Source organism: Gymnodraco acuticeps, unplaced genomic scaffold (assembly GCF_902827175.1).
Source record: "Gymnodraco acuticeps unplaced genomic scaffold, fGymAcu1.1, whole genome shotgun sequence".
NCBI classification, from domain to species: Eukaryota; Metazoa; Chordata; class Actinopteri; order Perciformes; family Bathydraconidae; genus Gymnodraco; species Gymnodraco acuticeps.
This window is the reverse complement of record NW_022991358.1, coordinates 358,116-373,207: the sequence shown is the minus strand read 5'-3', so window position 1 is coordinate 373,207 and position 15,092 is coordinate 358,116. Positions and strand designations below refer to the sequence as shown.

The 15,092-nt window shown below is 40.4% G+C and overlaps 1 protein-coding gene across 1 annotated transcript in view; it reads right to left on the bottom strand.

The window, feature by feature from the left end:
- Positions 1-10,176: 10,176 nt before the first annotated feature.
- Positions 10,177-15,092, bottom strand: part of LOC117562789 (zinc finger protein 2 homolog) — a gene marked incomplete at its 3' end in the record, with an annotated part of 57,033 nt that continues 52,117 nt past the window's right edge. The window contains exon 4 of the mRNA XM_034240678.1: positions 10,177-11,181. Within this exon, the coding sequence (XP_034096569.1) occupies positions 10,177-11,181 (1,005 nt within the window). The remainder of the gene's footprint in view (positions 11,182-15,092) is intronic.

Here is a 15,092-nt window from a genome sequence, read left to right as displayed (position 1 = left end):
ATCAGGGGATTGCACCTCCCTACTGTATATGCCACACCATCTTTGAGAAACGTGACACACACTCCACCATTTTGATTATTAGCTTGCATTATACAGCTAAATCCTGGAATGACAAAGTCTAATTGAGGTCGTGACTAGATTTCTTGCACACATATTACCTCAGGGACTATCTAGATCATATATATATTTCTTGAATTCTTGACCATTAGCTATCAGGCTTCTTGCGTTCCACTGTAGTATCTATCAATCAATTAATCAATCAATCAATCCATCAATCAATCAATCAATCAATCAATCAATCAATGTTTATTTATATAGCCCAATATCACAAATGTTACATTTGTCTCAGTGGACTTCACAGTTTGTACAGAATATCAGTATGACAATATGACACCCTCTGTCCTTAGACCCTCATATCGTACAAGGAAAAACTTCCGAAGAAAACCCACAGTTTAAAGGGAAAAATGGGAGAAACCTCAGGGAGAGCAACAGAGGAGGGATCCCTCTCCCAGGACGGACAGACGTGCAATAGATGGCGTGTGTAAATTGAAAAGATAATACATTTGCAACATAGGTAGTCCAAATGTTTAGAAATGCATGTGTGTATAATAGGAAGATGAATCCACGAGGATATCCATCCAGGACCTATGATCCAGGACCACAGCCACGATTCAAGATCCAGGGCTCGCGATGCAGGACACAGGACCGCAGGATCATCCATGACTCCGGATCCCAGCATATATAGACACCAAAAAGAAAGACATTTGGGGAAGCTGGGTTAATCGGAACATGAGAGTACACAGGTATAGACAGAGAGAAGGAAGAAGTAAGATGTACCCCGACAAACTAAGCCTATATCAGCAAAACTAGGGGCTGAATCTAATCAGCCCTAACTATAAGCTTTATCAAAAAGGAAGGTCTTAAGCGCACTTTTAAAAACGGATAGGTTGTCTGCCGCCCGAACACAAACTGGAAGCTGATTCCACAAATGTGGAGCTTGATAAGAAAAGGCTCTGGCTCCCATTCTACTTTTAGAGACTCTAGAAACAACCAACAACCCTGCATTCTTGGAACGCAATGCCCTAGTAGGACAGTAGGGTATAATGAGTTATTTAAGGTAAGATGGCGCCTGCCCATTAAGGGCTTTGTAGGCGAGAAGAAGAATTTTAAATTATATCCTGTGTTCTATAGGGAGCCAGTGTAAGGCAGCCAGAACAGGAATAATGTCGTCCCTTTTCCTAACTCTGGTTAGTACACGAGCTGCAGCATTTTGAATCAGCTGAAGTGACTTGACTGACTTCTTGGTACACCCTGATAATAAAGAGTTACAATAATCCAGCCTTGAAGTAACAAATGCATGGACTAGTTTCTCTGCATCGTTTTGAGGCAAGATATGCCTGATTTTTGCAATGTTACGTAGATGGAAGTAGGCGGTCCTTGAAATTGATTTTATGTGGGCGTTAAAGGATAAATCCTGATCAAATATAACACCAAGATTCCTTACAGTCTCACTGGAGACCAAATTAATGCCATCCATAGTTAGTATATCCTTAGATAATTTGTTTCGTAGATTCTTCGGGCCAAGTACAATAACTTCAGTTTTGGTCGTGTTTAACATCAAAAAGTTTAAGGTCATCCACGTTGTTAAGTCCTTGAGGCAGTCTTGAATTTTATTTAGATGATTAATTTCATCAGGCCTGATTGATAAATATAGTTGAGTATCATCCGCATAACAATGAAAATGTACAGAATGATTCCTTATAATATTGCCTAACGGAAGCATATATAATGTGAACAAAATAGGTCCGAGCACTGAGCCCTGTGGCACTCCATGGCTAACTTTGGTTTGCGTGGAAGATTCATCATTGACACATACAAACTGAGAGCGTTCAGATAGATAGGACCTAAACCAACCTAAAGCAGTTCCCTGTATGCCAACTAAGTGCTCTAGTCTTTGCAATAAGATATCATGATCAATAGAATCAAATGCAGCACTGAGATCGAGCAAAACAAGAATAGAGACACGTCCCTTGTCAGAGGCTATTAGAATGTCATTTGTGACTTTAACCAGAGCTGTCTCTGTGCTATGATGTGTTCTAAAGCCAGACTGAAAATCTTCAAATAAATCATTGTTTTTTAAGTAATCACACAACTGTTTTGCGACTGCTTTCTCAAGAATTTTTGAGAGGAACGGAAGATTAGAAATAGGTCTATAATTGGCTAAAACCTCTGGATCGAGGTTGTGCTTTTTAAGAAGCGGTTTTATCACTGCTACTTTGAATGATTGTGGAACATAGCCTGATAATAAAGACATATTCATAATATTTAATAAAGAAGTGCTAATTAATGGAAAAACTTCCTTCAACAGCTTAGTTGGAATTGGGTCTAACATACACGTTGATGGTTTAGAAGAGAGAATCATTGAATTGAATTGTTCAAGGTTTATGGCTGAAAAGCATTCTAGTTTACTATCTAGTGTAATATTAGAACTTACATTTCCGGGAGCTGTTGATAACACTATACTGGTCAAAGGCAAGAGGTCATTAATTTTGTTTCTAAGAGTAACAATTTTATCGTTAAAAAAGCACATAAATGTTTATGTTTTTAGGTATAAAATGTTATATAATTCACCCTTCTCTAAAAGCCTTCAACAATGACAATATTCATAGTAATTTAATAAATCCTTCCAACACACATTGTAAAAAATAGCCTACTGTAAGTTAAGAAATCATTCCAATATGTACATCTTCTGATGTAACAACAATAACATTATAAATAGTAACATAGCTGAACATGGTATTGCTCATTTAGCTTTGAGTGTTACTGACCTGAGATGTTTTTATTACATGAATTAAGGTGACTGAGGCTTTTTAACATAGACAGAGCACAACTGAAACATGACATCTGAAACGATGTAACAACATAATACACCTTTGGGAATGCAGCTTGGGATGTGAGGAGTGAATGACACGGCTTAGAACGGCGTGTCGCCTACTGAATGAAACGGCAGCTTAGTTGTGTATTTACACAACTAATGGCCCATCAACCACAGCTCTCCCCCCCCCCCCCCTGATCTTTCTTCTCCAGCAGCTAAATTAACTGTAGGTTACTAATTGATTGATTGATTGAAAAGTTTATTAACAGCTTGTATATTGGGTACAGTACAGTACAGCTCAAAACATACAATTGTTAAGGGGATGCAGACCAGAGAAAGACTTTCGTCTTGTTTACATCAGGGTCCCCCATTTCCAATTCATTATATCATTTAAGACATATAAGACATATTTGACATACAGATGGCTTATTTACAATTTACATACAGGTGGTTTTTTACATACAGATTGCTTATTTACAATTTTCATTTTAGATTTCGTTCTAATACATCCTAACCGGACATTTAAGACATACCAAGTCTACAGATATACAGTTAGTAACAGAGTCTAAAATGCGAGTATATACATAGATGGGGGGGGGGGGGGGGAAGCTGTCCATTGAACGACAGGTTGAGATTTGTACCATTACCGGGGCCAGTTTTGCAATGCTCTCCCCCGAAGGTGCTCTTTAAGAGAGGTTTTGAAGGTAAGTATAGTACATATTCTGAGTGACAAGCTTACAGTTAGACACAACACTGTCATTGCAAGTGACCCTCAGTTAGTTGACTTTTATGTTCAACTGCTAAATTCGTTACTGATAAAAAAAGGGCTTCTACTGTACCTAATTACCTTAACACTAGAACCGCCAGAGGTTTTTGTATAGGCCTACCTAAAACCGTCAAATCCCGCCATTAGAATGCAATTGTTAACAACATAGAGTGCTACATAACACACTTTCAGGAAAAGTCACGGACTGGGAGACTTTAATATTTTATTGAAAAAAAGTTACATTGCACACACACAACACACAACACACATCACACAAATTGACCCGATTGGCGGTTCTAGTGTTAAATAAACTCACTAATTAATTAAACCAGTTCAATACGCATTATTCTTATTCGCATCATTCTTTATGAGCGCAGAAATAGTCTTAAAATCAGACCTGTTTTTTAAATGAAATCTGACGGCAGGCAGTTAGCTCTGATCACCTATGATAAATGCGCCACATCTAATCGCTGGCCATTCAGCCACAGAGCTCCCTCTATACAAATCAAACTGTATACGGTGTGAAAGCACCTATTGTTTTAAATAATGGTCAGAATGTGACCTGTGAGCCTTCTGAATTACCGTGGGACAGCACATTCTAAACTAAAATGTTCAATCAATAAAGTAACATCTTATCTTATCTTATCTTAATAATATCTTCATATTAATAATAATAATAAATCATACAGTATGTGTCCGAAAGGGAGCAGGAGGAAGCAAACACAAAAATATACAAAAAATATACTGCATATTAAAGCAAACGATTGTAAAGGTAAAAGTATGAGCATAACAAATAAAGAAGTGTAATGTAAACATTCACATTATTATTATGATTATTTAATATATGAAGACTATATATTATTGAATTACAAGATTAGATATACTTTATTTGATCTAAAATATTGATGTGTTCAAATGTTCTTCAAAACACAACTGAAAGTCCATGAAACTTGTCTTTCTGTATTTGTGAATGAAGTGCCATCTCCTGGTTAAAACCTGAAATTGAAAATCTGGCAACGACCTCTTGGAAAATAGTGGGAGGGCTGAACATTCCTCGATACTGGTCTTAGGCAGGTCGTAGGCAGGAAGCTGTAAGCTGGAGTCTAAAATGAGGTGCTACATCTGTAGTGTAATATTAGAACTTAGGTTTCCGGGAGCTGTTGATAACACTATACTGGTCAAAGGCAAGAGGTCATTAATTTTGTTTCTAAGAGTAACAATTTTATCGTTAAAAAAGCACATAAAATCATTACCACTGAGTGCTATGGGAATAGAACGCTCAATCGAGCTGTGGCTCTCTGTTAGCCTGGCTACAGTGCTGAAAATAAATATTGCATTATTCTTATTCTCATCTATTAATGAAGAGTAGTAGGCTGCTCTCGCTTTACGCAGTGCTTTCTTATATTCATTGAGAGTAATATGCCAAATTAAACGAGATTCTTCAAGTTTAGTGCAACGCCATATCCTTTCAAGTTGTCTCGACTTTTGCTTTATTTTGCGGGTATGTGCAGTACCACGATTAAGGATCTAACCCTCATCCTGAATTTCATTTTCCCCAGCTCCATGTATGACATGAGGAGAGTCAATGTACAGTTTATGCAAATCCGGCAAAAATAACAGTCTAATGCTACCGTTTCTGTATGTTTCCGAGTTTTCCGATTCTCTCTGAGCTATCTGCAACGCATCTCCGACTTCAATTCCTTCTTCCGGTCTGCAATCCACGTCACGCCAGCCCGACTCGCTCAATCCAGCCCGGACGTTGCATTACCGCCTACTAGCCTACTGGATAAATAATAAAACCGCCCTTTCTTCGTTACTGTACTGTACTTATACATCTTTCTGGTATCAATACTTCACTTCGTACTCCACTACTTATTGTTCTGAGGACTTTTTACTTTTACTTCTTACATTTGTAACACAAATACCTGTAATTTCTACTTCTTACATTATTAAAACAGGTTTGTTACTTTAGTTTTAATCTGTATTTGGTGGCATGATCATTATTATTTAGAGTCTTCAGCGTTGCTGACATTAACAGTTTCTAATAATAGGAAAAACAATAATATGAAAAGTGTTAAAGTTTATTGAAATGGTAAAACACAGTGGAATATTTTCTTTTTAAAGACAGAAACTTAAGAAACTATTAAGGTGAAGCTTAATCTAAGACGATAAAGGACTGTTTATTTACTGTCTGCTGCATTCGACACGGTGAATCATCAGATCCTCCTTCGCACTCTCCAAAAACTTGGAGTTTCTGGCTCTGCACTTTCCCTCCTCACCTCATACCTGAAAGACCGTACCTACAGGGTGACTTGGAGAGGGTCTGAGTCCGACCCTTGTCAATTAACTACGGGGGTCCCTCAGGGCTCTGTTCTTGGTCCCCTCCTCTTCTCCTTGTACACAAACTCGCTCGGATCAGTCATTAGCCCGCATGGTTTTTCTTACCACTGCTACGCTGACGACACCCAATTAATTCTGTCCTTTCCCCGCTCAGAGACCCAGGTCGTCGCACGCATCTCTGCTTGTCTAGCTGACATCTCTCAGTGGATGTCTGCTCACCACCTCAAGCACAACCTTGACAAGACTGAGCTGCTCTTCCTCCCGGGAAAAGATTGTCCAACTCTTGACCTGAAAATCAACATCGGCACCTCAGTTGTTTCCCCGACTCAGACTGCAAGGAATCTGGGTGTGACCCTAGATAACAACCTGTCCTTCACTGCAAACATCGCTGATACAACCCGCTGCTGCAGATACACGCTTTACAACATCAGGAAGATACGTCCCCAGCTGACTCAGAAAGCGACTCAGGTTCTGGTCCAGGCTCTCGTCATCTCACGCCTAGACTACTGCAACTCCCTCCTGGCTGGTCTACCTGCATGTGCCATCCGACCTCTGCAGCTCATCCAGAATGCAGCGGCTCGTCTGGTTTTCAACCTTCCTAAATTCTCCCACACCACTCCGCTCCTCCGCTCCCTTCACTGGCTTCCGGTAACTGCTAGAATCCACTTCAAGACACTGGTACTTGCTTACCGTGCTGCGAATGGATCTGGCCCTTCCTACATCCAGGACATGGTTAAACCGTACACCCCAGCGCGTGCACTACGCTCTGCATCAGCCAAACGACTCGTTGCGCCCTCGCTGCGAGGGGGACCCAAGTTCCCATCGGCGAAAACACGTGGGTTTGCTATCCTGGCTCCAAGATGGTGGAATGAGCTCCCCATTGACATCAGGACGGCAGATAGCTTGCACATCTTCCGGCGCAAACTGAAAACTCATCTCTTTCGACTCCACTTCGAGCGTTAGAACGATTAACGAAGCACTTTTATACCAATAAAGGACTGGATTACCTAAAGCCAGTTGAGTAGCACTTGAAATGTTTGGCTCTATGAAACCTGATATACTTATATGATTCTGTTTTCTTCAAGGTTGTGTCTTCCTGGTCGAATGTACTTATTGTAAGTCGCTTTGGACAAAAGCGTCAGCTAAATGCAATGTAATGTAATGTAATGTAATTTACCAGATCATCCCCTCAAACAGGTTGTGAATGATGAGGTGAGACTGAGTCACCATGATCAGCAGAGTCACATGAGCCCAACCAAACTGTGGAGACAAAAAACATCATTAGGAAAATATGTTTACAATAATTTGCCTGACAACCAACCCAATTATATTCACGAGTGTCCTTGTTACAAATATGTATTGATAGATTTGATGATGGTACAAAAACATTATGATGTAAGTATTTTTTTTGTTTTGTTTGTATTGCTCCGCTTGCAAGGTTGGATGAACCTTTATCAAACACTTCTTTTTTTGAAGGTATCACAGTTTCTTTCTTGTTAATTTACAACTTTATGAGTTATCTCCCAGACTAATACGCCCTTCCGCTGGCTTTTAACCAACATAGGCCCTCAAACACTGTGATATCCTTCTCTATGTGAACATAGAACCTGGATTATGACCAAAATCACAGGAGTGATGTGTCGTGTACGCTGAGTTGATCTCATCCGCTTCACAAATGTTGTCTTAGATGATTGCTTTCCCTTTGATTTAACAGGCACTGATTTTTCTGCTTGAATATTTCTGTCTGTGAAAGACTTGAGCTAAGTTCACAAGTGTTTAAATCTGCAGGGTATCTTCCAGTCGTCTTATTAATAAATGTCAGACTTGCAGTGTGGTATAAAAGGCAAAATAACAAAAGTGAGTCTCTTTCTCTTTTCTGACTTTTTTTTATGGGTATTTTACTTTATATTAAATACATAACAATAACAGTGCAGAACATCTAACCTCACTATGAATCCAGAACAATACACCTGCAGGAGTATGGATAAAGCGAGAGGTTTGCATGCATTTTGAGCCGATTTGGGCAGAATCCAGCAGAGTGGATCGTGATGTTCATCCTAATGTCTATGTAAAGAAAAAAAGTCTAAATATTTAAAGATAAAAGCTGTGAAACAATCTCAATAATTGGCAGCATGCTGAGATAGGAAGTTTTAATATCTTAAGAGAAGAGCTTGGATATTAAAAGATACAAAATCCAAACTCTTTTGGCTCCTTCCTGTCTTTCTACTGGGTCTTTCTTGGCTTTGTACTGGCTATCTTCTAGCTCTATTCAGGTTTTAGGAGTTTCTTTCTAGCTCTGTCCCTGATCATTTTCAGAACCTGAAGGCTCTATACGGACTATCCTCTGGTTCTTTTCTGGATCCATCCACTATCTCGTCTCTGTCCAGTGAATTACACTTGTGTTACTGGAGCAGGTAAAGCATACAACAGATACTTTCAGCATTATCGGAGCACAAAGTGGAAGCTTGGATGAAACACAGCGGACTTCTAAACAATGAACACCCGCAACTTAGAAGAAATAAAGTTGGGTTTTATGTGTTCTAATATTGCAATGCAAACCCATGATGTAATGACAGTAATTAAGAATAGTTTAGTCATTGAATGCTCATTTCAGTAGATTTAATCAAACAAAACATGAAGATATTGGACATGGCCTCAAGACTGTAACCTCTTCACATTCTGTTGAAATAGTCAATTACTAGCCATATCTTACACATTGCTGTTTTGAATCATTAATATGTGGATGACAGTTGAACTGGAAAATGTAACATGTGTGCCACCTGCTGGAAAAAAGACGTATCGCTCTTTTGGCGTCGTTTGGTCAACAAAAACAGAGTTAAACTCTCATTTCATAAACAATCTTTGAGTACAGACACCGTCCTGCAGAGAGCACACAACCCAACAGCACGTTTTTGGTCTAGCATCACTTTACAAAACGTTTGCATTAAGACACTAAGACTAGCTGGTCCATTGTAAAGGTCAGTCCACCTTAAATGAGCAGTGGGTGATCAGCAGGGGAAAGGCAGGACACAGGAACTTGGTCCTGAGGAGATGTAACAATTATTAAACAAGAAAGTTGTCGAGTCAAGGGGTCAAATAAATAAACATTTGTGATTATTAACGAATCGGTTGCAGGCTGGTGAAATCAGGCTTAGGGAGTAACTAAAACCAAAACTAAGGAGCTCATTGTTGATTTCAGGAGGACAAAAAAAGGAAGTCCCCCTCCACAGAGAAGCAGTGGAGAGCGTGGAGGACCTACGGTTCCTTGGAGTCAACATCTCCAATCATTTAACTTGGACCTCAAACCTGGTGAAAAAGGCACAGCAGAGACTGTTTTTCCTGAGGAAACTGAGACAGGCCAGGCTTCCACAAAAACTGCTGGTAAACTTCTATCGGTCGACTATTGAAAGCACCCTGACCAGCTGCATAACTGTGTGGTACACCAGCTGCACAGCCACAGAGTGGAAGGACCTGCAACGGGTGGTGAAGGCTGCTCAGCGCATCGTTGGGACTGAGCTGCCCAACCTTGACAACATCTACAAAAGTCGACTGCAGAAGAAAGCCAGCAGTATCATCAGAGACGTCACTCAGCCCGGCCACTCACTGTTCGAAACGCTGCCGTCCGGCAGACGGTTCAGGTCAATAAAATCACGCACCAACAGACTGAAGAACGGCTTCTTTCCCAGAGCTGTGGCCTCCATCACTTCCATCCCTGTCCAGCCAAAAAACTCACTATAACTTTGAACATGCACACATACAAACACACTACCTCCCATCAAAGACTGTAGCCAAAAATATCATATTATTTATCTGTATATTTCTTAACTATCAAATTGTAGCTTTTCAAGTGGCAAGGGGCGTTATGTATGAATGCAGCATGAGTGCTCGAGTTGACTGCCTGAACCAGCTCGCAGGCTTCGCCCCATTAATCAGAAAATCAGTATGACAAAAACATTAAACATATTGTCCACTTATATTGATAAAGATAGAGTTTGTTTAAGTCTTATATGAATGCCGTGCAACAATGTTGATCCAGTCAGGCAGATTTTTTATCCTCAGTTTGAATTTCATTAAGCTTTGAGGACTGACAACCAACACACTTGTGTCTATTGAGACACATACGCCATTTAAATCTTTTGTCACAAACATTGCAGCTGTATATTTCCTCTCCTGTGTGGATTCTCTTGTGTTCCTTTAAAATTCTACTCCGTGAAAAAGCCTTCTTACAGACTGAGCAGCTGTATATTTCCTCTCCTGTGTGGATTCTCATGTGTTCCTTTAAAATTCCACTCCGTGAAAAAGCCTTCTTACAGACTGAGCAGCTGTATGGTTTCTCTCCTGTGTGGATTCTCATGTGTTCCTTTAAACTTCCACTCCGTGAAAAAGCTTTCTTACAGACTGAGCAGCTGTATGGTTTTACTCCTGTGTGGATTCTCATGTGTCTATCTAAAGTTCCACTCAATGCAAAATATTTGGTACAAACTGAGCAGCTAAAGGGTTTCTCTCCTGTGTGGACTCTCATGTGTCTTTTTAAACTTCCACTCTGGGAAAAATGTTTCTTACAGACTGAACAGCTGACTGGTTTCTCTCCTGTGTGGATTCTCATGTGTAGCTTTAACTCTATATTCTGTGAAAAAGCTTTCTTACAGACTGAGCAGCTGAATGGTTTCTTTTCAGCACTCCGTTGTGGATCACTGACAGATTCATGTCTATTTTTCAGTAAGTTTGAGCCTGATGCAGGTTCTCTGGTCTCCTTCCAATCAGCACTGTCTTCAGTGTCAGGTTCAGAAGAGTCTCCAGTGTCAGGTTCAGAAGGGTCTCCAGTGTCGTCCTCAGTCTTTGGTTGTAAACTGCTCTCTGGATCTGAGTTCCTGGCTGGTTCTGGTCCTCGACAGTCATCTCCATCAGCTTCTGTTTCCATGTGTTCAGTTTGTCTTTGATGAGGCTGTGAGGACTGAGGTTTCTCTTTATCATCTGCACTCTTCACAGGGTCAGGAGTGAAGGTGGACTTGGTGATATCAGCCTCCTCCAGCTCCTGAAGCTGCTCTCCCTCCTGACTGATCCTGAGTCCCTCCTGTTCCTGCTTAATGTGTGTGGGGGGCTCTGCGTCCTCCTGGTCCAGACTGGTGCTCCATTCCTGCTGGTCAGGGGGAACCTCTTCTTTAACCGCCACCAGCTGCTGGACGTCTGCAGGAAACAGGAAACACAGTCAGAAAAAAACTGTAAGTGTTAGCATTTAAAAATCTAATCACCATTCAAACGGGAGACATTTTTCAGCCCTAATAATGCCTTTATTTGTATACTTTAATATTATCTTTCTTAGTCCCACGTATTGTGTATTTTTGGTGGCTCAATTCACCTCACGTAGCACAGCCCCATTCCACTTCCAGTTAAAAATGAAAAGGGGTTATACAGACTATACAGAAAAAAACATGTTTCTACCCCTGGCTCCATACATTTGTATTATCGATATAGTTAGATTCCACCTTCATGATTATGGATCTGTAAGTGAATTGTTTTCTAATACGACCCTTTTATTTATATTAGGTATTAAAGTTTTTGCATAAATCAGGGCGTGGTCACTTTGATGGACAGGCACGTGCCTCACTGTCAGCTAACAGCAACTTGTCCACTCTGCTAGGCTACAACCATAGAGGCTACAACGTTAGTTAGTCGTAGTTACTGTACTTGACCCTTTAGCTTTAGCCGTGATTGTGGGAATATTGTTACAAATACCAGACAATTAAAATGTCGTGCTGTGCGCTTGAATGTACTAACAGAACTTCCAAGAAGTCTACTCTCAGCTTTTTTCGGTGAGTAAAATGATAATATTATACATGTTAACCCCGTTAGCAGGTGTTTGTGTGCTTGTTAGCTTAGCTTGTTGTGTAGCTTATTAGCCAGCTAAGGACGTAACCCTTTATACATGTGTGTATATATATATATATATATATATATATATATACAGTTTAGTTTATGATTCAGCCTTGGGTAAGACTTTTATAGTCTATGGCTATGACGCCCATAATGCTAAATGGGAGTTAAAAGGGGACCCAATTATCCCAGTGGTGGCCGCCGGAGTCCGCCGCCGAAGCTAACCGGAGCCGTAGCTAGCCCTTTGCGGCTCCGTTAGCTTCGGCCAGCGGCGGAGCCCGGCGTTATAACTGGAGATCAAGGAATGCAGCGAAACGCGGAATTGGTTCGCCTGCAGCCTTCTATAGTATTAGCTAAAGAAATGATGTTGAGCAAGGCTTATTAAGCTGAACATCGCCACAATTGTTCTGCTATGTATCGGTACTTATTTTATTTTCTTAACGTGTGAATGACAAGCATTAAGAATAACACCAAATAGCTATTTATCTTGCATATTGTCTCGTTTGATTATGAATGTAACGTTTATATAGTGGAACTACACTGTTTTATCAAAACCAAAGTGCCACGCAGTAACTTGGTAGGCCCATGCATGTATTTCAGCAGGAAATGTGCAACCTAGATGACATTTACCAACACAGACTATATAGAAATATTGGTAACAGTTGTTCATGCGTTATTAAGTGAATATGGCATTAACCCTCCTGTTGTCTTTTGGGTCGGTTTTCATGTATTTTTGAATAAAGGTTTCCTTTAGGTGATCCAGACAGGCTGGACCAGTGGGTGCTGAACATCAGCAGGAATAAATGGACCCCCAACGTTTCTTCTCGCCTGTGCAGTGAACACTTTGAGAGTCATCACTTCAGCACGGACTCATGGGTACAGATCCTTTTTTTTTTTAAATAACTTGGTTCCATTTGTGAGTGTAAATTGTTGTTACTAATTAAATACATGTTATACATCATACAATGCTAAATAATTGTTATGGCACAGCTTGCACATCAGTGATGAGTAATGTTCTTTTGATTAAAGGCCAAATTAAGATTTTTCCAGTTAAGTATAGAAACATAGAAATCGAATATCTTTGCAAACCATCACATTTCTCTTCAATTTATGCAAATACTCTTTATCATAGATAGAGAATTGCCATTTTCCCCCACATACTCTATGTTAAAAACAGATGAATTATATTACCTTTTTTTACATTATTTTAATAGCAACATTCATTCATCTGTTGTCATCTTATAACTTATTTATCTTAACAGCTATCACTGTAAAAAAAAAAGGATTTAATTTCATTTTACTATACAATATTTATCTTTACATTCTGTTCTTGCATATGTCTTATTATATTTACGTGTATATAGATTTCTGCCTGCACTCATTTATTATTCTTAAGTTAATTTTGAATTTATTTTATTGTTTTATGTCCTATATAACTATGTTGCATTGTTGGAGGAGCTCGGGACAGATGATTTTCATTGCCATTCCTACACTGTAGCCTATGTGCATATGACATAAATCCTTTGAATCTGAATCTTGGAAACATTTAATTGTTGAATGGATTAACTGCACAGTTAACATGTTGGCCCTCTATTGTCTTTTATAATGCACTCTTAAATTTAAAACAACATTATTCAAAAGAAAGTTGAATATCTACAGACCTCAAAAAGTTATTTTATGTGTTTTTGTTTATTATTTTTATTAGGGAAGGAGATGCCTGAAAAACACTGCAGTGCCCACCATTTTCTATTTCACCAATGGCAAAGAACAACAGCCTAGAAGGAAAAGCAGGGTGAGTAACAATGACGAGGTAAGTGACAGTCCTAGTTCGACTGTTAACAGCAATGAGGAGGTTGCAGATGTAGACCATGGTAGTGGTGAAAACAGTCTTGCTGCTGATCAGAGCAATATCATTATGATACAAGACACACCTGAAGAAGCCTTTGTTGTTCCACATGTGGAGCATAATGACATTCCAACAGTGAATGCTTGTGAGGATGTTGGTTTGGGTAGCAGCAGCCAACAAACAAAACAAATTGGAAAGCAGGCAGACTCCGCCTCTGTTCACTCTTACACTTGGGCTTTAAACTAAGACGGGTCATACTGAATAGTTTGTGCACACATTTTTAACATGTGATCTTTCTTTCATGTAGGACGCTTGAGGGAAGCTGCAACGCCTCGGCCAATGTGATGTCTTCTCCACGTGAAAGAGATTGAAGGCATAATTTATAACTACATTACATTACATTACATTGCATTTAGCTGACGCTTTTGTCCAAAGCGACTTACAATAAGTACATTCGACCAGGAAGACACAACCTTGAAGAAAACAGAATCATATAAGTACATCAGGTTTCATAGAGCCAAACATTTCAAGTGCTACTCAACTGGCTTTAGGTAATCCAGTCCTTTATTGGTATAAAAGTGCTTCGTTAATCGTTCTAACGCTCGAAGTGGAGTCGAAAGAGATGAGTTTTCAGTTTGCGCCGGAAGATGTGCAAGCTATCTGCCGTCCTGATGTCAATGGGGAGCTCATTCCACCATCTTGGAGCCAGGATAGCAAACCCACGTGTTTTCGCCGATGGGAACTTGGGTCCCCCTCGCAGCGAGGGCGCAACGAGTCGTTTGGCTGATGCAGAGCGTAGTGCACGCGCTGGGGTGTACGGTTTAACCATGTCCTGGATGTAGGAAGGGCCAGATCCATTTGCAGCACGGTAAGCAAGTACCAGTGTCTTGAAGTGGATTCTAGCAGTTACCGGAAGCCAGTGAAGGGAGCGGAGGAGCGGAGTGGTGTGGGAGAATTTAGGAAGGTTGAAAACCAGACGAGCCGCTGCATTCTGGATGAGCTGCAGAGGTCGGATGGCACATGCAGGTAGACCAGCCAGGAGGGAGTTGCAGTAGTCTAGGCGTGAGATGACGAGAGCCTGGACCAGAACCTGAGTCGCTTTCTGAGTCAGCTGGGGACGTATCTTCCTGACGTTGTAAAGCGTGTATCTGCAGCAGCGGGTTGTAGCAGCGATGTTTGCAGTGAAAGACAGGTTGTTATCTAGGGTCACACCCAGATTCCTTGCAGTCTGAGTCGGGGAAACAACTGAGGTGCCGATGTTGATTGTCAGGTCAAGAGTTGGACAATCTTTTCCCGGGAGGAAGAGCAGCTCAGTCTTGTCAAGGTTGAGCTTGAGGTGGTGAGCAGACATCCACTGAGAGATGTCAGCTAGACAAGCAGAGATGCGTGCG